Genomic DNA, 27916 nt, shown 5'->3' on the forward strand with positions numbered 1-27916 from the left:
GGGGGTTGCACAATTCTATTCCAACCATGAAAAGAGTGACAAACAGAACAAACAGAATCCCTCAAAATCAACTAGTTTAACAGTTACTCAATCATCCAAGTCCACTGTAAAGTGTTCTTTGTTTTTAAGTATTCCGCTATTATTAGAATATTAGTAGAAGTTTTAAGCAACAAATCACAGCATCCAGCACACAGATGTAGTTAAATCCATGATTTATAAACCAGGTACAGTTTTCAGTGTAATGGAGGCTATCTTCGGAGTACAGATAGTTGATATTTACAATCAAGAAAGTGTTTTACTAATATTACATGTAGGTTTGATAGACATATTTCTTAGATTTATACAAAAATCACGTTTCAACAAATTGTTAAATAAATAACACCATATTCTATCTGACGTCTCACACATTAATCATGAAGGATTTCAGTCTCATTATCAATAACAATGCCATTATTGGCATACAGAAATATCAGGTTACACAACACACTCCAGTTTAAAGTCTTAAAGTGTTAACATCACTTCAGCAACACACTCCAGTTTAAAGTCTTAAAGTGTTAACATCATTTCAGCAACATACCCCAACTTAAGGTCTTAAAGTGTTAACATCATTTCAGCAACACACTCCAGTTTAAGGTCTTAAAGTGTTCACATCATTTCAGCAACACACCTCAGCTTAAGGTCTTAAAGTGTTCACATCATTTCAGCAACACACCTCAGCTTAAGATCTTGATGTGTTGACATCAGTTCAGCAACACACTTCTAGTTAAGGTCTTAATGGATTAGCATTGGTTCATTAACAAAATTCAAGAGAAAAAAAAGTAAAATAGGAAACAGTTTTTGGTATCAATGCGGTAACTTAACTTTTTAACACTATTAAACCTCTTTAGTTGTGATGAGTTTTAACTTTGCATCCAGACTGGATGTTTCACTGTACACAAGGTCGATGATAACAATGCTGAACTAATCATAACAAACAAAAATTATTTTTTTCTGTCATTCTGTTTGTATCAGCTCTTGTGCTCCACTTTGCGGGGCTGTTTCCTGCGTGGTGAGCTTCCCTCTGCAGATTCGTTCAAGCCAGTACTGATGTGTTGAGTATTGAGTCGTTCCTTCACATCTCTTAATAGTTTCTTAAGTTCCTCCTACAAAACAGGCACAGAACTGAACTAAAGCATAACAGCATTTACAAGTGTCATAATTTGCATTCAGTTAAACTGTGTGTTGGACCTTTCCCCTAACCTGTTTCTTACCAATGAACAGCCATTACTGCAAACAACAAGTAAAAACTCTTGTTAACACTAAAAGTTAAGTATTAGTTTGTACAAGATTAGAGTTTTTGGATAACATAGAAATAACTTTGTATGAGAACTGTGATAAAGTTGTGAGTTTGCGTAGCTCCTAGTGAGTGCCAACAATGATAACAAGCACAAAGGAGAACTATGTTATGAAGACGATACTTACCTCTGTATGTCGGTACATCAGTTTACACGACCTTATGTTGCGTTTTTTCTGCACATGAGATAATCCATGTTCTAATGAGAAAGCCAGGTCATCAACTTCATTCAAAACCTAACAAAAATAAAGGTAAGATTATATAGGACAGAGAATCTGTTCCTCTGACAAATGTCTATCTAATATTGTTATGTTACCTTTGTAAGAAAAAAAGCTTGAAAAATGTTCAAAACAAATATCAGCAAACATTTTTGTTCTAATTCACACAGAGCTCTGTTAAGTGATATTCACCAATGACAGGTAGCAGATCTTCTTTGACACGTCACATGTTGTTATGATTTCCTCCACCTGACATGCCCCCCTTGAAGAGGCGTGCGGTAGATTTCCGCTGGTACACATACGCTTGGATGACTTAAGTCCTGCATCAAACAACTGCTGTCGGTTATTAAGCTCTCGATCACTGTGAAAATAATACAATAACATTTTAGTTTTACATGGTGTTCATTTGTATAAGATGCATATACCTTCGTCATCATCTGTACCTACTCCCATCCGTCAACTGTGTCAGCTTTCTAACTATGTAAAAATACAACAGGTGATTCCCCTGATAGGGTACCTGTACTTTATCTATTATGTAGCAGAAAGCCTGCAAACAATGTAATTTAGTGGGCTATCTGCAAACTTTAATTGATAAAACAACCATTTTGGCTTGTGCACAACACAGTTCAACAATGATTTCTGCATTAAACTTATCTTAAATGTGAAATTCCAGATCTTCATTTGTCTGATTTCATTCTCAGAAGATTATTAAGTATGTTTTGGCATCTCAGAAATAGACAGCGAAGTCAAGAAAGCAAACCGACTTACATGACTTTCTGTAACCATGGTAACATTGATGCCAGGACACCAACAGGAGTTGTCGGATCTTCTGCTATCCTTGTCAACAACTCGTCCATGGAAAACATTTCAGTTTCAAAACTATCATTCAATGCCTGTAAAATATGTAACAATATTGAACAGCCATTATTACTTTCTATTAGTTAACATAAAGTAAATTTATCAAGAACATGAAAGCTTCAAGTTCTCAGATGAAAGAAAAAATACCACTAATCCATGCACTGCCATTTATTATAGTGAAAACTACTTAGTATCATGTTCCATTTGTAAGGAAAAAATGTGGTAATAACAGGAATGTGACATTAATGACTGACATAACTTTTCGGACATCTAAACTTGGAAAAAAACTTTCTAACTTGTTTCTTACAGAAATTGTTCACAAACAAAATTTGCAATTTGTTTTACAGCATACAAACAACCAATACTGTAACTTTTGATTATCCACTATCAACAATATCTATACAGACTTGTTATTCTGTTATGGTTGACATAAGGTAAACAACATTTACAAGCACACATAATTCCTATTTAAAACACATCAGATTTATTGATGTACCTTTGTGGCTCTATGCCCAGCCTCTAACCAACTTGGTGTTGCATAGTGGACGGACTCAGCCAGGGAATAGCCACAGCTGATTGTTGATGTGTAACAGCGTGGGAACACTATGACAAACTGACCAGGTCTCTGGATACACCTACTGACCGCTACACCATTAGCTGTGAGATCATCTGGATCCACCTAAATAAGATGTCTCATATTCAGAAATACTAACAATCTGTTTTATTTAATGTACCTGAACCTCAAAACATATGTATCCTGTTTTGGTTTTAAATAATTATTAAAATATTGAAGATTAAAATTCTATCAATTTGTTAAGATATTAATCAGTGGTTTGGGGGTAAAAACTTTGACAGATTCAATATCATCAAATCTGGTCAGGTAGGACAGGTTTGAAATAATACACATATCACAAGAGTCTTGAATTAATGACAGTTTAGTACTGTTAATATGGGCAAAAGAAATCAATCCAGTTTTTTTAACGAATTTTTTCATGATTTGATAATCTTTAAATCTCTGTGATTTTATTTTTTGTTGATTTCTTGGGTACTCTTAATCAACGAATCTATATGTATGTGAAATGATAAACAGTAAACAAACAAAATCTTATTTTAACACAAGTGAATTTAGAAGAACTACATATCTCCAAAATATTTTAGAAAAGCAATGATACCTATTTTCATCGAAAATCGAAACATTTCAGACCCACAAAAATACATGATTTACAGTATAGTGAGGGAAGTTTAGTTTTAAATATTAACCTAAATCAAAATGCTCTTCATGTGAGGATGCCAGGTATTTCTAATGATCTTACCATGACTGTGTCCTCCCGCAGCCAGTGAGGGTCATCATTCACCAATGTAGGTACAAGACTTCTCATAGCAGATTTAAAGGTCTCTTCTATCTGTCCAGGCACAGCATACCTGGCAAGACAAAACATATCAATAAAACATTATACAAACATTAGAATCCCAAAGTGAAGAACTTTACAAAAATATTAAATTTAAAAGGTGTGAAAGAAAAGCACTTCATGTGTCAGTGCTTCACTCTGTTCATTTGTCTGATGACAGTGAAGTCATAGAAATGTCTCCGTCTTCTACTGGTTGTGTGATAAGAATGTCTATTCTAGTATAGGAGATGTGACCAAACTGTGTGTATACATATAGTTGTCTGTGAATGTCAGTATAAGGTAGTTTACTCACCAGATCGTGTCTGCCTCTGTGTGTAGATACTGGACATAAGGCAGTCTATGAATGTCAGTTGACCAGCAGGAGGTAGTGAAGGCCATCCCCATGTGAAGTGTAGGTACAGTCACTCCTAGTAACATATGACAGTGGCTACTATTACATTGCAGCTTTAATCATACTAACAAAACAGTTTGTTTCGTTGAGATAGTTTTCCAGTTTTTATTCCTTAAAACTTCTTAAACAAGAGATCCCAAACGGATCTTGGTGCCCACCATTGTTTGATCTTTATTTGCTCTTTGAACGCTTGATTTTTTCCCTTTTTTTCTTATTTCTTCACTGTTTTTGCTCTTAATGATAAGAAATTTGAACATTCATTTGCAGAAGTAGCAATGATAATATTTTCCTGCTAAATCCAAAATGGTCGCCTGGAAGACATTTTGTTTTTTTCCTGATCAGTCAAGAAATCAAATTGGCATAAGTAGAGACCAAAGGGAACATACGTATGAAATTTGAGAGAGATCCATTTAGTACTTCTTAAGAAAAAGAGATTGAGGAGAAATCTAAGATGGCTGTCTGTCAGCCATTTCGTTTTTCTGATCAGACCTAAAATCAAATGGACACAACTGAGACCAAGGGGAACTTACATATGAAATCTGAGAGAGATCCATCAAGTACTTTTCAAGAAATAGCGATATCAAACTTCACTGAAAAAATCAAAGACGGTCATTTCTCAGCCATTTTGTTTCTCTGATCTGTTCAAAAATCTTACAGGTACAACTAAAAGCCAGGGGGAACCTATATGTGAAATTTGAGAAAGATCCATCCAGTACACCTCAAGAAATAACAATAACAAACATTGTTTGCAGACAGAGGGATAACAGACCACGGATGTAGGGCAATTTGAACAGCCTACCATCTGATGATGGTGAGCTTAAAATAATGGATTTTCCTATTATTAGGTAATACAAATTACAAAACAATTACATTTATATGTATTCATACAAAATAACTAGAGCACAGAATGTGTACAGACACCTACCAGACACATGTCCAAGATAACGCAGCAGAGAGCCAGGACTGTGGGGGAGGTTGTTGAGATTCCATGGATGGCTGAATTGAGAACAGAATCATTCTTAAATTTTCATTCTAGTCAATTATTGCTTGATTCTTCTAACTGTATTCCTCCCATGTTGCAGGATAAGTCACCCTATAATTGTACTTACACCCTCTTACCCAGTAGTAGTGATCCCCATCCCATCCCTTGTAAATATCCCCCCTTCTTTTTTACCTGTATTTTAATTCCATATCTATACCTCTAATAGTGGCCCCAACTCCTACATGTAGAAGTCACATATTCCTCTCCACCTTTAGTTAACTCTGCAACTTTTATCCATATTAATAGTGACACCACACCATTAATCTGTTCTTATAATCCCAGCCCCTTCATCTGTACTAGTAACCCCACCCGTTTAAGTGTGCTAGTGTCTTTGAACCCTTTACCTGTACTAGTGGCTCCACCCATTCACCTGTGCTATTGACCATGCAAACTCCCTCAGCTATACCAGTGACTCCATCCCCTTTACCCATACTAATAACCCTTCCCCTTTACTTGAAGTGACCCTACCTCTTAATCTGTACAAGTGACCATATCCCCTTTACCTGTACTGTAGACCCTACCCCCTTAACTTGTACAAGTGACTATATCCCCTTTACCTGTACTGTAGACCCTACCCCCTTAACTTGTACAAGTGACTATATCCCCTTTACCTGTACTGTAGACCCTACCCCCTTAACTTGTACAGGTGACCTTTCCCCTTTACTGGTACCAATGACCCCACCTCTTAACATTTACAAGTGGTCCCATCACCTTTACCTGTACCAGAGACCCCATTACCTTTACCTGTACTAGTGGCTCCACCCATTCACCTGTGCTATTGACCATGCAAACTCCCTCAGCTATACCAGTGACTCCATCCCCTTTACCCATACTAATAACCCTTCCCCTTTACTTGAAGTGACCCTACCTCTTAATCTGTACAAGTGACCATATCCCCTTTACCTGTACTGTAGACCCTACCCCCTTAACTTGTACAAGTGACTATATCCCCTTTACCTGTACTGTAGACCCTACCCCCTTAACTTGTACAAGTGACTATATCCCCTTTACCTGTACTGTAGACCCTACCCCCTTAACTTGTACAAGTGACTATATCCCCTTTACCTGTACTGTAGACCCTACCCCCTTAACTTGTACAGGTGACCTTTCCCCTTTACTGGTACCAATGACCCCACCTCTTAACATTTACAAGTGGTCCCATCACCTTTACCTGTACCAGAGACCCCATTACCTTTACCTGTACTAGAGACCCATCACCTTTACCATTACAAGAGACCCATCACCTTTACCATTACAAGAGACCCCACGCCCTTTACCATTACAAGAGACCCATCACCTTTACCATTACAAGAGACCCTTCACCTTTACCATTACAAGAGACCCATCACCTTTACCATTACAAGAGACCCATCACCTTTACCATTACAAGAGACCCCACCCCCTTTACCATTTCAAGAGACCCACCCCCTTTACCATTACAAGAGACCCATCACCTTTACCATTACAAGAGACCCCACCCCCTTTACCATTACAAGAGACCCCACCCCCTTTACCATTACAAGAGACCCACCCCCTTACCAGTACTTTTGATACTGACCCTTTAACCTGTAGGAGGTACCTTACCTGCAGTGGTGATTATCCTTTTTGGAAGAGAATGTGTTACAGCTGTGAGCCTGAGTATCTATATGACCACCATGTACAACAACATGGGATTTCCTGCCTTTCACTATATTCCAGTACTCTTTCTGAAATTCAATATAAGACTATCATTGACTGTAGCTGATGATGAACAAGAAAGTTCAAATTGCAAGTCCCATCACAAAATGGTAAAAAAATTAACACTATATATAAAAAATCCTTAACAGCATGTTTGTACTGCAACAAAGCCAAAAGTTAATGTTCTGTAAATTTTCAAAGTCATTTTTTAAAAACTTTAAATCATTACGTGTTTCATGAACATTTCCATCTGTGGGAGTAGTATATCACAGTGTATGCACAAGCAAATGTAGTCTATGAAGTTGTTCTCCATCAACTCTGATATCTTCCTGGTAGAGATTAAAACAAATGCCAGCAAAGATTTTGGACAGTAGAACAGAAATGTCCTATGGTTGATAAATTTTAATATTCTCCTGCATTGACCTTGAACACAAACCTCTACATTGTCAGTGGAGTTGGAAGAAGAGTCTCGCAGCCATGCCCCACCGATGTTCCGTGCAGCTCTGTTGAACATTACCAAGGACATGTTTTTTCCCTGTAGAGGAAGGAGGGCATCATTGTGACATCAGCAGAGAGAAACTGAACAATTTACATACAATTACGTTTGCTTACACTGCCTCATGTTTAACACACATGTTTGAGATCTAGACCAATGTCAGTAATACACAAAGTGTAAAGTATATTGTTTCGGAGTAAAAACAGTTTTTGGAAGATAAAAACATTTTCCTGACTACTTCAGTCCTTGTCTAGATAAAGCTACTCTTACTGAGACTTCTTTGGATTTGGTTAAGAAATTAAAAAAAAACAACATCCAGTTCTTCTCCAGAAATTGCAATAATAAATCGTTACTATCAAAATCCAAGAGGGCCATCGATCAGACATATTACTTTTCAGGTCAGTCCCAAAATCAGCCAATGCACAACTAGCAACCAAGAGGAACCTGCATATGGGGATGATTGAAGGCTAAAAACATATCAAATGAGAAGAGTTGTAGTGGCCTTGACCCCGATTCAGTTACCTTCATCACACACTCCTCTTCCGTCTTATCTTTTCTAGTTTTCCTCATTTCTGTTACCTCCTCCTCAAGTTTACGCTTCTTGTCTGCAGACAACATATCATAAGAGACAAGGAACTTACAGTAAGCATCGTAAAGTTTAGTTCCCCTATCTTGTGCCTGTAACAATATAAACATTAGAGATGTGTTAAATCAGGAGTTTACAGTAATGATCGTAAATCTCCTATCCTTTTTCTATAAGAAGAAAACATTGATTCATGCTATATCAGGAATTTATAGTAAGCTTCTAAAGTTAAATTCCCCCAACCTGTGCCTATAAGAATGAAACAATGCTTCATGAATTTATAGTAAGCTTCAAAAGTTAAATTCCCCAAATCTGTGCCTATAAGAATGAAACAATGCTTTATGAATTTATAGTAAGCTTCAAAAGTTAAATTCCCCAAACCTGTGCCTATAAGAATGAAACAATGCTTCATGAATTTATAGTAAGCTTCAAAAGTTAAATTCCCCAAACCTGTGCCTATAAGAATGAAACAATGCTTCATGAATTTATAGTAAGCTTCAAAAGTTAAATTCCCCAAACCTGTGCCTATAAGAATGAAACAATGCTTCAGGAACTTACAGTAAGCTTTAAAAGTTTAATTCCCCTATCTTTCGCCTACAGCATTCACACATCTAAAGCACACCAGGAATAGATGATTGAGTCACCGGACTAAGTAATTTTATGTCATACATAAGTAGTCTGACATGCAGTATTACAATCCAGACAGCTTAATCAAATGTATTAAAGATGTCGACCTATGAAACAGAAATGAACCATTGGTTTTTGAGAGAACTTATAGTCTCTTACTGATTTAGGAATTCCTATGATGTCTGCAACTTTCAATAATTTCTTCTTTTCAATAACACTCTGCATGCCTCCCAAGTGTTGAATAACAGCTGAAAATTTACAGATGTCCACCTCTACACCTCCAATCTGAACAGAGCAAACATAGCATACAATGAAATTTTCCCGTCCATGAAAACCATAACTATTGAGGGAGATTTCTTTTGAAACAATTGCAATTTCTCAAAGTCAACATTTTCACTTTCTTTTTTCCATCATTTTTCATCATAATAACAGTTAAATTGCTGAAAACTGTACTTGTTTGAACATTTTTTCACAAATTTCATGTTAATGCCGTTATCATTTTAATACACATTGCAGTACTATCAGAGATTGTTACATGGATTTTTTGTCCTTAAGGGGTTCCATACTTTCACTTTATTTGATAATGCCATGTATAATTGACACTAGATAATTTATTCTCCATAGTTTCACATGGTGATTTGTTGATTGAAGGCTTGGTAATGTTTCTTTAATTGAATGACTTACGACTGGAAATGGCTCTGACACACCATGAGAGTCAAGATGCTTCTGTATAGCTTTAAGTTGACACACATTGGGTCCAAACCTGTAGACAGACAACAAATCCACTTGTCTTCAGTTCTATATTTTTTAAACATAGCAGGCTTATTCTGATTAAGTGCCTTTTATAACAAAAGAAGTGCCTTGAATGCTGAATTGGGTTCATTAAGAACTTCGATCAGGGTATGACTTTTCTGTTTATTGATACTGTGAATGAAATCTTAAATCGAAAGACTGAGATTTCCTTGCTAGACAAGCTTGGCTGAGCTCCCTTCCTTAGGTAAAATATGTAACTTGTCACAGCCAATCAGTTGACAGTAAGGGGTGACAGATAGTTATTTCTATATGTGTCTTTCTCCCAATATCCTATACATACACATCATACAAGTGGTTGATGGAGAGAGGTGTTTATATACATACCTATCATACAACTTGTGAATATACTGCTTTTGTGTGGTGAACCGCAATTCTTCACTGATCTTACTATCGGACTGAAAAAGATGAAATTTTTTATTAAGCACAAGACTGCATAACTACATACCAGTAAAACATTAGAATTGTTTTCAAATAATGTTTCACTATTTAATAAACTAAGACACTGTGAAACGCTGTAGACCGGACACACACAAACACTGTAGATCAGACACACGAAAACACTGTAAATCAGACACACGCAAACACTGTAGACCTGACACACACAAACACTGTAGATCAGACACACACAAACACTGTAGATCAGACACACACGAACACTGTAGACCTGACACACACAAACACTGTAGACCTGACACACACAAACACTGTAGATCAGACACACACAAACACTGTAGACCTGACACACACAAACACTGTAGACCTGACACACACAAACACTGTAGACCTGACACACACAAACACTGTAGATCAGACACACACAAACACTGTAGACCTGACACACACAAACACTGTAGACCTGACACACACAAACACTGTAGATCAGACACACACAAACACTGTAGACCTGACACACACAAACACTGTAGATCAGACACACACAAACACTGTAGACCTGACACACACAAACACTGTAGATCAGACACACACAAACACTGTAGATCAGACACACACGAACACTGTAGACCTGACACACACAAACACTGTAGATCAGACACACACAAACACTGTAGACCAGACACACACAAACACTGTAGACCAGACACACACAAACAATGTAGACCTGACACACACAAACACTGTAGACCTGACACACACAAACACTGTAGACCTGACACACACAAACACTGTAGATCAGACACACGCAAACACTGTAGACCTGACACACGCAAACACTGTAGATCAGACACACACAAACACTGTAGACCTGACACACACAAACACTGTAGATCAGACACACACAAACACTGTAGACCTGACACACACAAACACTGTAGATCAGACACACACAAACACTGTAGACCTGACACACACAAACACTGTAGACCTGACACACACAAACACTGTAGATCAGACACACACAAACACTGTAGACCTGACACACACAAACACTGTAGACCAGACACAAACACTGTAGACCTGACACACACAAACACTGTAGACCAGACACAAACAAACACTGTAGACCTGACACACACAAACACTGTAGACCTGACACACACAAACACTGTAGACCTGACACACACAAACACTGTAGACCTGACACACACAAACACTGTAGACCAGACACACACAAACACTGTAGATCAGACAAACACTGTAGACCTGACACACACAAACACTGTAGACCTGACACACACAAACACTGTAGACCTGACACACACAAACACTGTAGATCAGACACACGCAAACACTGTAGTCCTGAAACTTGGAAACACTGTAGTAGACCTGAAAGTTGGAAACACTGTAGGCCTAAAACATGGAAACACAGTGGACCTCACAGCTGATTCACGATACATCACATGTATAGAACACTAGGATTATATAGATAGATGCAAATACTCCTCAATACCAGGTAGACATATCATTCAAATTGAATAAAAGCAGCTACAATGAAGCATCACCAGCTTATGTCTGATCCATTGATAATTAATAAGCTGCAAAGTAAACTTTACAAATTTTATTGTATCATTACATCCTCATATTAGGGAGTTATACAGCTCCAAACTGAGGGTACTTAGTTGAAATCGATCAGAAAAACTGTATTTTGTAAAGATGATGAACACAGTCTAATAGCAACTATACAATACACACACCTTCCAACTTTGTGGTGGGACGATCTTGCACATTCCATACGGTTCTGCTACCATTGTGACAGACTGTATGTACTTGATAGGATCAGAGAATTCTTCCTCATTAGGGTAAAATGTAGGAGCCTCAACAAGTCTGGCAGGCTGCCCTGGCCCAGGAAAAGGCTCTTGTTTCACTTCCTTGTCAACCGACAGGTTGTCTTTCAGCCTTTTCTTCACTGTAGTGTCCATAAAAATAACAATTGTAGGTTCTATAATACCATTATAAATTAACTATTGTGGTTGTGTGAATTTATCAATGTGCTAAAGTGATAATGCGCTAAAATTGGATTGCACCACATTAGATATGTTTGCAGTAAAACTGTAGATTTGAATTATAAATATATAAATATATATAAAATATAAACCTTATTTATTTTACAACAATTGCGAAACAAGTTATGTCAACTTATACTAATCACTCTTGTTGGCCCGGATGTAAGCGCGCGAGGGGTCTTATTGTGGGAGGAAACCGGAGTACCCGGGGAAAACCCACGTGGTCGGGTAGGTGACCCCTTACCTTTTCACGTCCGTTCCGGGAATCGAACCCCGGTCGGCTAGGTGAAAGGCGAGTGCGTTACCACTGCGCCACCCGACCACCCTAGATTTGAATTGACAGTCATACATGTTTTATATAACTTATGGAACTTCAACTTTCAATTTCTACATATTTTGTTCACTTTAAAACATTATTAGCTAAAATAAGATACTGTACAAGTTTTCTTAGAAACATTTTTGCCAGATATAGTACAAATGAGATATTAAAGCTCATATGATGAAGACTGATATTTCTATAAATCATAAATACTTCTTCATACTGGTCTTACCTGAGGGTTTCCGCTTTTGTTTCACAGAATCAGACCCTGAATTTCGAGATCCTTGCTTGACTGAATCTGACATCAAAATGTCTGTTTTAGAGTCCTTTTCTCCTTTCACTAAAAGTTTTCTCCGTTTCTCAGTTGGAGATAATGATTCAAATTTCTTTTTCTGATCTATTTTATATTTCACATCATCCTTTATATTTTTCTGTTTGATTTGAGATCGTTTCTTGCTGGATTCAATAACTCCTTTATTGTTCCCAGCAGTAGCTGGACTGACGGCTGGGATAGTAGACTCCTCCACACACCCCTCTGCTCTCAACACAATTCCTGATCGTGTATGAACCCCAGATGAACTATCACATTCTACTTGAGTATTCTTTTGTCCTAAAACTTTTGTATTCTCTGTCTTCTCTGTTTTCACTTTTCTCTTCACTTGACGTAATTGAATTTTTCCATGAGTTTTGGCCTTTTGAGATTTTTTTTCCACCTTCTGCAGTCTAGTTTTCTTTAAAGGTGCACTACTGGAAGGGCCTTCAGAGTCTAGCTCTGATTTACGTTTCCTATTTGTATACGATTCTGGGGATTGTTTAAACACAAAGCTGACCTCATGATCAAATTCATCATCTTCAAGGTAACAACTGTTCCAACGTAGTTTTGCTTTTCTCTGAGGAAGTCTGTGTGCAATAAATTTAGTAGCTGGTTTAAATTTCTTCTTTTTCTTTACAATATTAGCGTTACTGAGTTGCCTCCCCTTTTGAATGATTTTTTCTGGAGTTGGTTTTGTTGTTCGTCTGTTCTTTTCTCGTTGTCCTTTAGTTTTCATCTGTTGTCAAAATAAAACATTGAATAGAATAATTTCACCATAAGGATTACATATATGTAATGGTCTTCACTTATAGCAAAGTTAAGAAGAGTGTACTTTTTATAACATAATTGGAACAAATCAAATTTTAAATAATTTTCTAAATTATATATGCAACAACATTGAAGTTTCTAAAACAGACATTTGAATTTAATCAATTTCACTGGACAAATTTCTTTACAATTTTTCTGAATGCAACATATTATGTGTTTTATGTTATTTCTCATAGATAATAAGTATATTAGTAACATATCAAACAGTAAACAAAAAGACTTTTGTTTGTAAAATTAACATTGAAATAAACAAAAGAAACCTGGTTGGTAAAGTTAACAGTAGCGTTAATGATAAAATAAATTTGAAATTTCAAACCATGCAATAAACATAGAGAAAGTTTGTGAGACATGCGAAGGCAATCCTCTCAAGTTTTATATAACAGGGTATCCCAAGAGATGAGTTAAGGGGAATTCCCCAGGTTTGGTCAATGAAAAATAAGACCATATATACCTGGTAGCCTTTTAGTTTATCAGTAGGTAATACCTTGACTTTAAACTGTAAAAAAATTGTTAGTTCTACAAAACAAAGTAACTTGTTTTAACATGTAACAAATTTAATATACAAATATGTTTTGCATGCCAACTCAACTGAACTCAAGATGAAATATAACCCACTTACGTTTTGCGTGGAGCTCTTTTTTAAACAATATCATTATCTCAGCTTCGTAAGTTAACAATAGACAAATCCTTCAGAACTGGCTGGACAAGTCTGGCATACCGCTCATCATTGGTTACAAAATAATTCTCAACAATACTTCAATTATCATGAACAATACAAGAAATAATCAGGTGTCTTCGCTTGCAAATGAAGTTGTAAGAAGTAAAAACATTGTCTTTTTATTTGGCAGTTGCAGCTATGGACAACATGCTTGCTGTGTTGTTTAAAACCTGTTGCTAAAGGCAACATGTATGTTGTGTTGTTTGACAGTTGTTGCCAAAGGTAATACACCTGTTTTCTTGTGTGTGATAGTTGTAGCTGTAAACAACATGTCTGTTGTGTGTGATAGTTGTAGCTGTAAACAACATGTTTGTTGTGTTGTTTAAAACCTGTTGCTAAAGGCAACACATCTGTCATGGTTTTTGACAGTTTTAGCTGTAAACAACATGTCTATTGAGTTGTTTGACAGTTGTAGCTGTAAACAACATGTCTGTTGAGTTGTATGACAGTTGTAGCTGTAAACAACATGTCTGTTGAGTTGTATGACAGTTGTAGCTGTAAACAACATGTCTTTTGTGTTGTTTGACAGTTGTAGCTGTAAACAACATGTCTGTTGAGTTGTATGACAGTTGTAGCTGTAAACAACATGTCTTTTGAATTGTTTGACAGTTGTAGCTGTAAACAACATGTCTGTTGAGTTGTATGACAGTTGTAGCTGTAAACAACATGGCTGTTGAGTTGTATGACAGTTGTAGCTGTAAACAACATGTCTGTTGTGTTGTTTGACAGTTGTTGCTGTAAACAACATGTCTGTTGTATTGTTTGACAGTTGTTGCTGTAAATAACATGTCTGTTGAGTTGTATGACAGTTGTAGCTGTAAATAACATGTCTGTTGTGTTGTTTGACAGTTGTAGCTGTAAACAACATGTCTGTTGAGTTGTATGACAGTTGTAGCTGTAAACAACATGTCTGTTGAGTTGTATGACAGTTGTAGCTGTAAACAACATGTCTGTTGAGTTGCATGACAGTTGTAGCTGTAAACAACATGTCTGTTGAGTTGTATGACAGTTGTAGCTGTAAATAACATGTCTGTTGTGTTGTTTGACAGTTGTAGCTGTAAACAACATGTCTGTTGTGTTGTTTGACAGTTGTTGCTGTTAACAACATGTCTGTTGTGTTGTTTGACAGTTGTAGCAGTAAACAACATCAATGTTGTGTTGTCTGACAGTTGTAGCTGTAAACAACATGTCTGTTGAGTTGTATGACAGTTGTAGCTGTAAATAACATGTCTGTTGTGTTGTTTGACAGTTGTAGCTGTTAACAACAAGTCTGTTGTGTTGTTTGACAGTTGTAGCTGTTAACAACAAGTCTGTTGTGTTGTTTGACAGTTGTAGCAGTAAACACCACCATCAATGTTGTGTTGTCTGACAGTTGTAGCTGTAAACAACATGTCTATTGAGATGTATGACAGTTGTAGCTGTAAACAACATGTCTGTTGTGTTGTTTGACAGTTGTAGCAGTAAACAACATCAATGTTGTGTTGTATGACAGTTGTAGCTGTAGACAACATCAATGTTGTGTTGTATGACAGTTGTAGCTGTAGACAACATCAATGTTGTGTTGTCTGACAATTGTAGCTTACTTTCCTTACAAAATTAAATAAATCTCATCGAGTAAATTACATCTAATCTGACAAGAACATTTTTCTCTTCACACAATACTGCTAAAAACATTCATCTGATCTCAACATTTATTACAAAAACTAAATTCCAAAAGTGGTAAGAAAATGAAAAGTATCTATACAAAGTTTACCCTTTTTATAACTAAGAAGATTGGGCAACAAGAAAAAAATATCATAGTTAATTCCTAGGAAAAAGAGAAATACTGGCGTTAAGTAACAATCATGGGATTGGAGAGTCTGTACATCAAAGCACTTACAGTAACATAACAACACTATACACTGTATATACCCCTGGTATCTAGATATATCAGAAAATAAAAAGATTTCAAACCTAAATATTTGTTAGATAACAGTGAAGAGCCACTTGGGCTGGTAAACTGATAGAGGGGGAAAGTATTAGATAAACTAACACATACAGTATAACAGAGACATACAATTGTAGGGGGATTATTAGGTAAACTCACACACATGATGATAGTGACACTACAACTGTAGGGGGGATTATTAGGTAAACTAACACCCATGATGATAGTGACACTACAACTGTAGGGGGATTATTAGATAAACTCACACACATGATGATAGTGACACTACAACTGTAGGGGGATTATTAGGTAAACTAACACACATGATGATAGTGACACTACAACTGTAGGGGGATTATTAGGTAAACTCACACACATGATGATAGTGACACTACAACTGTAGGAGGATTATTAGGTAAACTCACACACATGATGATAGTGACACTACAACTGTAGGGGGATTATTAGGTAAACTCACACACATGATGATAGTGACACTACAACTGTAGGGGGGGATTATTAGGTAAACTAACACCCATGATGATAGTGACACTACAACTGTAGGGGGGATTATTAGGTAAACTAACACACATGATGATAGTGACACTACAACTGTAGGGGGGGATTATTAGGTAAACTAACACACATGATGATAGTGACACTACAACTGTAGGGGGGATTATTAGGTAAACTAACACACATGATGATAGTGACACTACAACTGTAGGGGGATTATTAGGTAAACTAACACACATGATGATAGTGACACTACAACTGTAGGGGGGGATTATTAGGTAAACTCACACACATGATAATAGTAACACTACAACTGTAGGGGGATTATTAGGTAAACTAACACACATGATAATAGTAACACTACAACTGTAGGGGGATTATTAGGTAAACTAACACACATGATAATAGTAACACTACAACTGTAGGGGGATTATTAGGTAAACTAACACACATGATAATAGTAACACTACAACTGTAGGGGGATTATTAGGTAAACTAACACACATGATGATAGTAACACTACAACTGTAGGGGGGAATATTAGGTAAACTAACACACATGATAATAGTGACACTACAACTGTAGGGGGATTATTAGGTAAACTAACACACATGATAATAGTAACACTACAACTGTAGGGGGGATTATTAGGTAAACTAACACACATGATGATAGTGACACTGCAACTGTAGGGGGATTATTAGGTAAACTAACACACATGATAATAGTAACACTACAACTGTAGGGGGATTATTAGGTAAACTAACACACATGATGATAGTAACACTACAACTGTAGGGGGATTATTAGGTAAACTCACACACATGGTGATAGTGACACTACAACTGTAGGGGGATTATTAGGTAAACTAACACACATGATAATAGTAACACTACAACTGTAGGGGGGATTATTAGGTAAACTCACACACATGATGATAGTGACACTACAACTGTAGGGGGATTATTAGATAAACTCACACACATAATGATAGTGACACTACAACTGTAGGAGGATTATTAGGTAAACTAACACACATGATGATTGTAACACTACAACTGTAGGGGGATTATCAGGTAAACTCACACACATGGTGATAGTGACACTACAACTGTAGGGGGATTATTAGGTAAACTAACACACATGATGATAGTAACACTACAACTGTAGGGGGAATATTAGATAAACTCACACACATGATGATAGTAACACTACAACTGTAGGGGGATTATTAGGTAAACTCACACACATGGTGATAGTGACACTACAACTGTAGGGGGATTATTAGGTAAACTAACACACATGGTGATAGTGACACTACAACTGTAGGAGGATTATTAGGTAAACTAACACACATGGTGATAGTAACACTACAACTGTAGGGGGATTATTAGATAAACTCACACACATGATGATAGTGACACTACAACTGTAGGGGGATTATTAGGTAAACTAACACACATGATGATAGTAACACTACAACTGTAGGGGGATTATTAGGTAAACTCACACACATGGTGATAGTGACACTACAACTGTAGGGGGATTATTAGGTAAACTCACACACATGATGATAGTGACACTACAACTGTAGGAGGATTATTAGGTAAACTAACACACATGGTGATAGTAACACTACAACTGTAGGGGGATTATTAGATAAACTCACACACATGATGATAGTGACACTACAACTGTAGGGGGATTATTAGGTAAACTAACACACATGATGATAGTAACACTACAACTGTAGGGGGATTATTAGGTAAACTCACACACATGGTGATAGTGACACTACAACTGTAGGGGGATTATTAGGTAAACTCACACACATGATGATAGTGACACTACAACTGTAGGGGGATTATTAGATAAACTCACACACATGATGATAGTGACACTACAACTGTAGGGGGATTATTAGGTAAACTCACACACATGATGATAGTGACACTACAACTGTAGGGGGGGGATTATTAGGTAAACTCACACACATGATGATAGTAACACTAGAACTGGAGGGGGATTATTAATTATAACATGCTATCAAAGCACATGTATTGTCAGTGGCATGTCTTATCACAAGGGTAGTAACAATACAGGCAGACACTTCCTCATAGTTCTAATAATACCAACACTCACATTTGATTTACATTAGAAAGAGCAAAAGAATAAACATACAACCCATAGTACATTAATCACATGATGTGTTTGGTCTAATGAATGTTAGACAACATTATGTAATTTTGTTATAAATTCTGTAATATTACCATGTTTTGATCAGAGCAATTACTCTGCATCTTAGGGACCCTGTCAGATAAAATTAAAATCTAATATATATCCTATGTAAGCTGCTATATTTAATCTTGATAACAAAGTTTCATTGATGTATCTAAAATGGTTACAAGCTTTATGACAAGAAAATGAGAAATCAACAAAGAAAAATAACTTTCTTCAACTGACTGTATAGCATCAACAAGAGACCCAAAGACCCTAACATGTCACCTGAGTTCAATAACTTGTTCTTGTGTCATATGTCATATGAAAATCTTGTAAACAAAGTAAGATAACTTTTACTACATGTTGCATATAATGCAAGTGTAAACTGTACAAAATTAACTGCCATCCCCTGTTTAGGATTCTAAGTAAACTTAAATTACTTTGGGGTCATCAAATCAACTGGTATGTCTTAAAACAGTTGAGAGTGTATCAAAAGTACTACAGAATAGTTATAATCCTACAAACCATGCCAAAAAATCAGCTATCAGCAAATAGAAAAAGGTACAAAACAGCTATAAGTCAAATACAACCATGCAAATTAGCAATAACCTTATTCTTAATCCTTTCCAAATAGTGCAACATAGTGGACATCACAACAATAATGACAAGAGAATATAAAGGTCACATGATGCAGTACAAGTAAGTTACAAGACTGAAACCAGTCCAATGGACCTAAACCACCACTGTAGTTCTAATGTTTAGGATTTTCATTTCCGCATGCAATTGATTGGTGATAATGTAAATAAAGCACAGTTAGGGGGAATAACTCTAATAGTATTGTTAAGGGTTCAAATACTAATATGGTATCAGTTTGATTTTGATAAAGCATGACTAACAGCTACCTGTCCCTTATTTTAATCCTGGAAACAATCCAAATTGTAACTCTATCTTTAAGCAAGGGTTCATACAATACCTCAGACCCTTTCTATCCACAAAAAATATTTGTAACAAATTCAAATTAGACTTGTTTTTGTTCATCCCTTCAGCGCCTTGGAATAGGGACAATATAGCTCAACCTTTAAAAGGTCCTGCACATACCAGTGAAATCAGTTATGGTGTGTTAGACACAGTCACAGTTACATAGCACATCATGTGCAAAAAATAGTAACAGACAAATGGGATCTGACACTGTAAAGATGTTTTTATGTCTTTACAGTACGTCTCAGGTGATCCTCAAATACTGTAAACATAACACAGATAAACACTATATGGAGCAAAAGCAAAACAACCATATAACCAAACATTACGTAAAAGTACATAAGCATACAAAATGAAAAGCACTTTCAACTATAGCACAAGAAAATTCAAAGTTAGAATCAAAACAAAATATGCATTGCAGTCGGGTACCTTGTAAATAACTTAACACAAAGTTTCAATCCAATCCATCAGAGGGTGGGAGGGGCAGGGTAGAGTGTTACACTGTATACACAAAGTAAGTCTGTTTAGTGAGGTAACTCTAAAACAGAGGGTGGGAGGGGCAGGGTAGAGTGTTACACAGTATACACAAAGTAAATCTGTTTAGTGAGGTATCTCTCTAAAACAGAGGGTGGGAGGGGCAGGGTAGAGTGTTACACTGTATACACAAAGTAAGTTTGTTTAGTGAGGTATCTCTCTAAAACAGAGGGTGGGAGGGTAGAGTGTTACCCTGTATACACAAAGTAAGTCTGTTTAGTGAGGTATCTCTCTAAAACAGAGGGTGGGAGGGTAGAGTGTTACACTGTATACACAAAGTAAGTTTGTTTAGTGAGGTATCTCTCTAAAACAGAAGGTGGGAGGGTAGAGTGTTACCCTGTATACACAAAGTTAGTCTGTTTAGTGAGGTATCTCTCTATAACAGAGGGTGGGAGGGGCAGGGTAGAGTGTTTTACCAGGAGGTGACCTGTTATCCTGCTGTATTTCACTATCACTTGCTTTAACAGAGGTAGCATCAAGAGACTTCATCTCCAGTTTGCGTTCTCGAATGGACGTCAGAACAGAGTAAGGTGGAGCAGGATGAGGCAAAATGGAGGCACTTGCCCTGATTGGACAATTAGCCACCTTTGCATGAACAACAGACTTGGCAAGAGGTGGATATTCATGGTCTAGTGAAGATGTGGGTGAAGCTATAAGGTGACATGCAGGTGGATCTATGACATGTGACATGGGTGGATCTATACGAACAATTTTGGATGAGGAAGAAGCTTCCGTGTGAGGTATTGGTGGAGATATTTGAGATCGAGGATTAAGTGCTGACACAGGAGGTAGGAGAAATGAAACAAAAGCTTTTTTTCTAGCTCTTGGCTTTGAAGAAGGTGTTGAAGTTTTACACTTATACCTTGCAAGAATTCCCTTGTGTTTTGACAGGGTTTTAGGGGAGGGTGACGTCAATGTTGGGGATTCTAAACTATCTATGAATCCACTGTCGTCAATATTGACAGCACAACCTACAGATAAGGGTGTGGTCGATTTTACAGTTTGCTGAGGCAAAGTTTTTGTAATCTTATCTACAGGGTGATGGTCTTCTTCAACACATTTTAAGACTGTGTCTTCAACACATCTTGAGACTTTGTCTTCAACACATCTTGAGACCGTGTCTTCAACACATTTTAAAGCTGTGTCTTCAACACATCTTGAGACCGTGTCTTCAACACATCTTGAGACCGTGTCTTCAACACATCTTGAGACTTTGTCAGACTCAATTTGTTGACTGGTAATTTTTGGTGGTGTTGTTTTGTATCTCTTTCCAACAGTGAGTTCTGAATAAGATGTGCTTGTATCAGATAAAACAGACTCTAGGGGAAATGTCCATTGAGAAGGGCTGGAAAATATTGGGTCTTCTGACTCATTGGTTAATATTTCTCCAACATCAACATTAGGGGAATTAGCAGGTGCAGTGTCTGGATGGCAGGAAATAACAGGAGGTGGGGCATTGTTTGTAACCTCAATATCTAAGTAACGAGATTGGCACATTTTCATCATAGACTCATGTTCCATACTGAATCTATCTTTATTCAAAGAATTGAATTGTGAGAAAAGGGGGACAAATACTTCTGGAGGTTTCTCAAAGGCAACGGCAACACTTGTATCTGGTAACTGGGAAGATCTTAAAGTATCATTCCCAGACAAAGAAAGGGATTGTGTACAGCAGGATATGACATCACAGCAAACAACATCTTGCAGGGACACTGTTTGGATAGGACAGGAAATTTCTTCCTCATTGGATATGAAATCACAGGAAACAGAATCTTGAAAAGACAAAGTTTGTGTAGGGCAGGCTATAACATCACCCTCAGTAGAAACCAAAGGGATTTGTGTTTGACAGGAAAAGACATCACTGGAAATGACATTTTCAGTGGAAAGAGAATGCATTTGTGTTGGACAGGAAATGACATTCTCAGTAGAAAGAGAAGGCATTTGTGTTGGACAGGAAATGACATTCTCAGTAGAAAGAGAAGGCATTTGTGTTGGACAGGAAATGACATTCTCAGTAGAAAGAGAAGGCATTTGTGTTGGACAGGAAATGACATTCTCAGTAGAAAGAGAAGGCATTTGTGTTGGACAGGAAATGACATTCTCACTAGAAAGAGAAGGCATTTGTGTTGGACAGGAAATGACATTCTCAGTAGAAAGAGAAGGCATTTGTGTTGGACAGGAAATGACATTCTCAGTAGAAAGAGAAGGCATTTGTGTTGGACAGGAAATGACATTCTCAGTAGAAAGAGAAGGCATTTGTGTTGGACAGGAAATGACATTCTCAGTAGAAAGAGAAGGCATTTGTGTTGGACAGGAAATGATGTCACTGGAAATGGTATCCTCAGTGGAAACGGAAGGGATTTCAGAAGGACAGGATATGACATCATAGGAGATGGCATCCTCAGTAGATCTAGAAGTGGTTTGAGTAGGAGAGTGGGTGGGGCCCTCACTGGATGAAAGGGTTTGGGTAGAGCAGGGAACATCATTCTCTGTAGATCCAGAAATGGTTTGAGTAGGAGAGTGGATGGGTTCCTCACTGGATGTAAGGGTTTGGGTAGACCAGGGAACATCATTCTTTGTAGATACAGAAGTGGCCTTAGTAGGAGAGTGGATGGGGCCCTCACTGGATGTAAGGGTTTGGGTAAAGCAGGGAACATCATTCTTTGTAGATACAGAAGTGGCCTGAGTAGGAGAGTGGATGGGGCCCTCACTGGATGTAAGGGTTTTGGTAGACCAGGGAACATCATTCTTTGTAGATACAGAAGTGGCCTGAGTAGGGGAGTTGATGGGGCCCTCACTGGATGTAAGGGTTTTGGTAGAGCAGGGAACATCATTCTCTGTAGATACAGAAGTGGTTTGAGTAGGGGAGTGGATGGGGCCCTCACTGGATGTAAGGGTTTGGGTAGAGCAGGGAATATCATTCTCTGTAGATCCAGAAGTGGCTTGAAAAGGGGAGTTGATGGGGCCCTCGCTGGATGTAAGGGTTTGGGTAGAGCAGGGAATATCATTCTTTGTAGATACAGAAGTGGCCTGAGTAGGAGAGTGGATGGGGCCCTCACTGGATGTAAGGGTTTGGGTAGAGCAGGGAATATCATTCTTTGTAGATACAGAAGTGGCCTGAGTAGGGGAGTGGATGGGGCCCTCACTGGATGTAAGGGTTTGGGTAGAGCAGGGAACATCATTCTCTGTAGATCTAGACGTGGTTTGAGTAGGGGAGTGGATGGGGCCCTCACTGGATGTATGGGTTTGAGTAGACCTAGTCTCAGTAGATTTAGATGATGTTTGTAATGAGAAAGAAACATCATGAGGGGTGGATACAGTAGAGGTTTTGATAGGGAAGGAAATATCATCCAAGGTATAAGATGAAGGGGTTTGGGTTATACTGGAACAAGATTGATCTATAAGATCACACTTCAGGCATGCAGGTAGCACTACACCAGAGAAACCCTGCTTTGGTGACATATCATTATTATCTGAACAGGCAGTACTAGGGTTAGAAGTGCTACACACAGGAGTAGAGTTAACAGTGATATCAGCAGTACATATAGGCATTGCATTGGCTATATAGGGTAGATCTCCTACACTACTAGATCTACTAACCCCTTCACCATCTCTCGATTCTTCACCACAGCTGTTAGTACCAGTCACTACACTACTCGAGTCCCAAACATCAGTTACCTTGGTCTGTCGTTGATTTCCTGGTTTGTCGTCCACTCCTGACTGATCTATAAACAGTGACTTACGCCTGTTTTTTTGGTTTGGTGAAAGTTTTGAAGAGGTCAAAGTTGCAATGGCCTTTCTCTTGATACACAGACGCTCTGCATCAGTCATCTTGCCAGGACTTGCTTTACCTCGTGTCCCCTTCACAGGGGAAGGTGTTCCATTTCTATAGGATCGAGTACACTTTGCAGGGGTGACTGCAGGTGATGCATTTCTTCTCTTCGAAGTTGCCCGTGACCTTTGACCTTGTCGGGTTGGAAAACTTGCCAATCCCCTGGCAGTCTCTGGAGTGCCTGCACATGCACGTGCAGCTTTCCTGCTTGGGGTGACACGACCACTTGGTGGCATAACCTGTCAAGGAGAAATTATCAAATTCAAATCTCCATACAGCATATCACAGAATCCATGAAATATCAAGCAGTACTCTATCCAAACTTTGCTGAAAGTAAAGAACATCTTTCATGTCCTAAAATATCTTGCATGAAAAAGTCACATTGCAAGCACAATAACTACAGTAATTCCACTCTCCTTGTGAAAACCACAGTACAAGTTCATTTTAAATGATAAATTGTGAAGTTCTCAAGGTGGTATACAGTTTGAGGAACAAACAATTAATTTCTCTCCCAGCTTCTAAAATATTTAGGCAAACTATTTGTCAAAAGATTATCTGACAGACAAAATCTAAAAGTTTCAAAGCTTTTAAGACAAGAATGTATAAGGTTTGATGGACATTTCTAAACTAACTAGAATTACAAGAAACAACTTGACAAGTTAAGGGAAATTAAGAACAGCCTGTAAATGTCATTAAAAACCTGGACATGTTAGGCAAAATGCCAACATAACATGACAAATGCAATGAGATTTCAGTATTATACACAGAATGAAAGCCAGTATGTACCAGTGGTGCTGGAGAGTCTGCCACATCATCGGGTACATTACTACAACTAGTACTGCTGGAAGAAGGAGAACTCTCACGCACAAAAGCTCGACCTCGATTAGGTGGTGTTGGTGGCAGGCTAGTGTCACCCTCGTCTCGGGAGAAATTGAAAAAGTCCAGGTGCGGAGGAAGGGCCTGTGTTCCTATCAACAATAACAATCAATAAGGTATCAATTATTTGAAACTGAATGATAAAATATTCATTTATCAAAGCAAAAATACTCTTTCCAAAATTGTACCAGAATCAGCATCATGGTAAATGCTCTATACAACTACAACTTAATAAAACTATGAAAAGTACATAAATTATTTCTGAAAATTAGACAATATTGCCATATAACCAAAATGTTTTGCCACAATGTAATTGGTAACAGAAGAATGAGACAAACAACAAACATCATTCAATTGTATAGGAGGAATTTGGGGAGAAAACATAAAAACATTATGCTGTGTACAGTAAACAGTATTGGCTAAATGTTGGGCTTTTACACTCATCAATGTAATACAGGTACATATGCATCTATGAATAGTTTGAATATGGAAATAGAGGTGTACAATAACTACCTCTCAGACAGAGGAAAGTGAGGAAATCTTCAGTCTTGGCTCGCTTCGGGAAGACTTTGATGGGTGAGGAGGTCTTGCTGGTGTGTTTAACAGGTGTGTGCTGTGATGGGACCATAGTGTTACCATAGGCATGCATCTGGGCAAATTTTCTTTGAGCTCTCACTTTTGTCCTGCTGCAAGGAACAAAGTCATCTCATAGAAAAACTAGTAAGGTTAAAGTGTATGTATACAAATTAATATTTTTTTCATATTCTTTTTTCATCGCCGCTTTCACTTTCACATAATGTTAAATTTGTCTAAAATACAAAAAATATATACATTTTTGTATCTTATCTATAACATCAAACATCATCCTATTTTTTATTTTCATCTTATTTCCAGCAGGGTGAAACCAACAAAATTTAACCTGGTATTAATTCATGGGTTCACAGGTGTAATTAACAATATGTTAATTAGGTGTAATTAATGACAGTACCAAACTGGATAAAACTATTATTGTAAAATTATCAAAACTGTTTTAGTTTGGAACAGCTGACTATGATCTAATTTATCCCACTTAAAAACCTCCATTTCCATTATAAATACCCAAATCTGGGTCCTAACATCTCATCCCATCAAAATAAATAATAGCTTACTTACACATGAAGTGTTTATCATGTCTATTATTCAGAACTTATAACAGTTCTTCCTGCACTTGAATGCTCCATAATTTATACAAGTACACCTTCTCAAGATGCTTTTGAAAGCTTGTATGGTTTCTATTGTCTCATTCTCATCATATTGTTCAAAAGCATAATGTACTGAAGATATATCAACTTTTAATTTGAATGCACATGTATTCTCAAAAATTAAAAAAAATCAAAGATCATACTATAGAATTTGTTTCTGAAATGTTATAGAAAGTTTTTGGAAAACCTTATAATGTGACTTCCAGGGAAATACAAGAATTTATTGTATGTGTATTGGCTGCTTGTGTCAGTCCTACCCTTTGGAATCATCGTTAGAACAACTGGTGGTTGATGATCGCATGGAGTCCTGACTACTCTCATCTCCTGCAATGCTGTGGTGAGACTTGAGCTTTTTGTCCGCTGGAGGAGGAAGAGATGGACTCTGCATTGTTGCTGCACTTGACTTTGAAGGTGCAGCAGGTTTACTGGCTCTGGGAGACTGACGTCTTGGCAACACTCTGTTCAAGAGGTTTCGTCTTGGGATACTGTTTGCAGGTACCAATGGGGGATCTGACTCTAGCTCAGATTTGATGGCAAGTTTTTTAGTCTCTTGTAAGGAGGCATATAATGCTTTATTCAACTCCCTCTCCTCACGCCATGATAGGCCTGCAGTTAAATCCTAAAGAAAAAATAAGCAATTTTTAACTGATGTACTTGCAAATGTTTAAGAAGAAACATTTTGTATTGTATAAAGACAAAGGCATTTCTGTCAAGAAAGCTTACAACAGAAAGTTTGGTATGAAATGTTGCTGTTACAAAATGGCCACTCACAGCCATCTGGAATCTTTAATGAATCTCAAAATGTAACCAATTACCTATACTGAGATGATATCCAAGGTTTTAAGATCAAGATAATGCTTCATTACATTTTCCAAAAAAGCAGTAAAAAAACTTTTGATATAAATATGACTACTTGTGGCAATCTTGAATTTTCAATGAAGCTCAACATATGACATTCACAACCAGGTACATACTGAACATATTCTTCAGAATCAGATTAAAACTGTATTCTTTAAAAATCAAAAATAAAGTTTTCAGAATTGCAACCCCAGTGGAATAAATGTAAAACTCAAATGATGACAATATCAATAAATACAGAACAGATAATAAAAAGAATTATTGTTCTTGTGTTTTACAATGCATGATCATTTTCATTCTACAGTGCTACAACATGAATACAAATATACAATTTTTTACAAGAAATCGCCTATCTTGAAATCAGAGAACATTGACATTTCCATCAAGTTTTACCATGTGAAAAGAAGTCTAAATTTTACTTCAATACGACAAAGTAAAACAGACATAAAATTTCAGAGGAAAATCAACACCAACAATTCTATATGAGAAACATTTGTAGGAAGTCTTTTATCCCAATAATAAGATACTGATATCCTTAATAACACAATGAAGTGATTTACTATTACTACACCAACAATTCTTTACGAGAAACATTTGTAGGAAATCTTTTATCCCAATAATAAGATACTGGTACAATGAAGCGATTTACTATGAGAGTTCTTACCAGAAACTACTCTCACATTTAAAAATATACTGCCCATACCAAATTTTTGGGTGATATGTTCCTTCGCAGTCTCTGAGCCAAGGCAGGTTCTCCAGGAGATTTCCTTGAGGAATAAGCAGGTGTGGATGGCTTCTTCCCAACCATGATGGATTTCAGTGTACACACCAAGTCACACTGGTGTCA

General features: G+C 37.3%; 1 protein-coding gene across 2 annotated transcripts; it reads right to left on the minus strand.

Moving 5' to 3' along the window:
- Positions 1-27916, minus strand: LOC132553930 (protein Jumonji-like). Of its 2 annotated transcripts, none has more exons than XM_060218221.1 (21): positions 27773-27916; positions 26469-26830; positions 25484-25653; positions 24881-25062; positions 23863-24333; positions 12461-13277; positions 11601-11812; positions 9772-9842; positions 9319-9397; positions 8794-8919; positions 7947-8102; positions 7365-7463; positions 6836-6957; positions 5135-5205; positions 4111-4225; positions 3723-3831; positions 2906-3088; positions 2320-2444; positions 1744-1912; positions 1462-1569; positions 1-1142 (listed from the first exon to the last, which is right to left on the minus strand). In XM_060218221.1, the coding sequence occupies exons 1-21, from the start codon at positions 27875-27877 to the stop codon at positions 1008-1010; spliced, it is 3987 nt and encodes a 1328-aa protein (XP_060074204.1). In that variant the 5' UTR covers positions 27878-27916; the 3' UTR covers positions 1-1007. The 2 variants fall into 2 exon arrangements, with proteins under 2 accessions (XP_060074204.1, XP_060074203.1); XM_060218220.1 differs by having other exon boundaries at positions 25484-25656.

This window comes from Ylistrum balloti, unplaced genomic scaffold, assembly GCF_031769215.1.
Source record: "Ylistrum balloti isolate Yb309-2 unplaced genomic scaffold, AGI_CSIRO_Ybal_v1 Utg370368, whole genome shotgun sequence".
In the NCBI taxonomy this organism is placed as follows: Eukaryota; Metazoa; Mollusca; class Bivalvia; order Pectinida; family Pectinidae; genus Ylistrum; species Ylistrum balloti.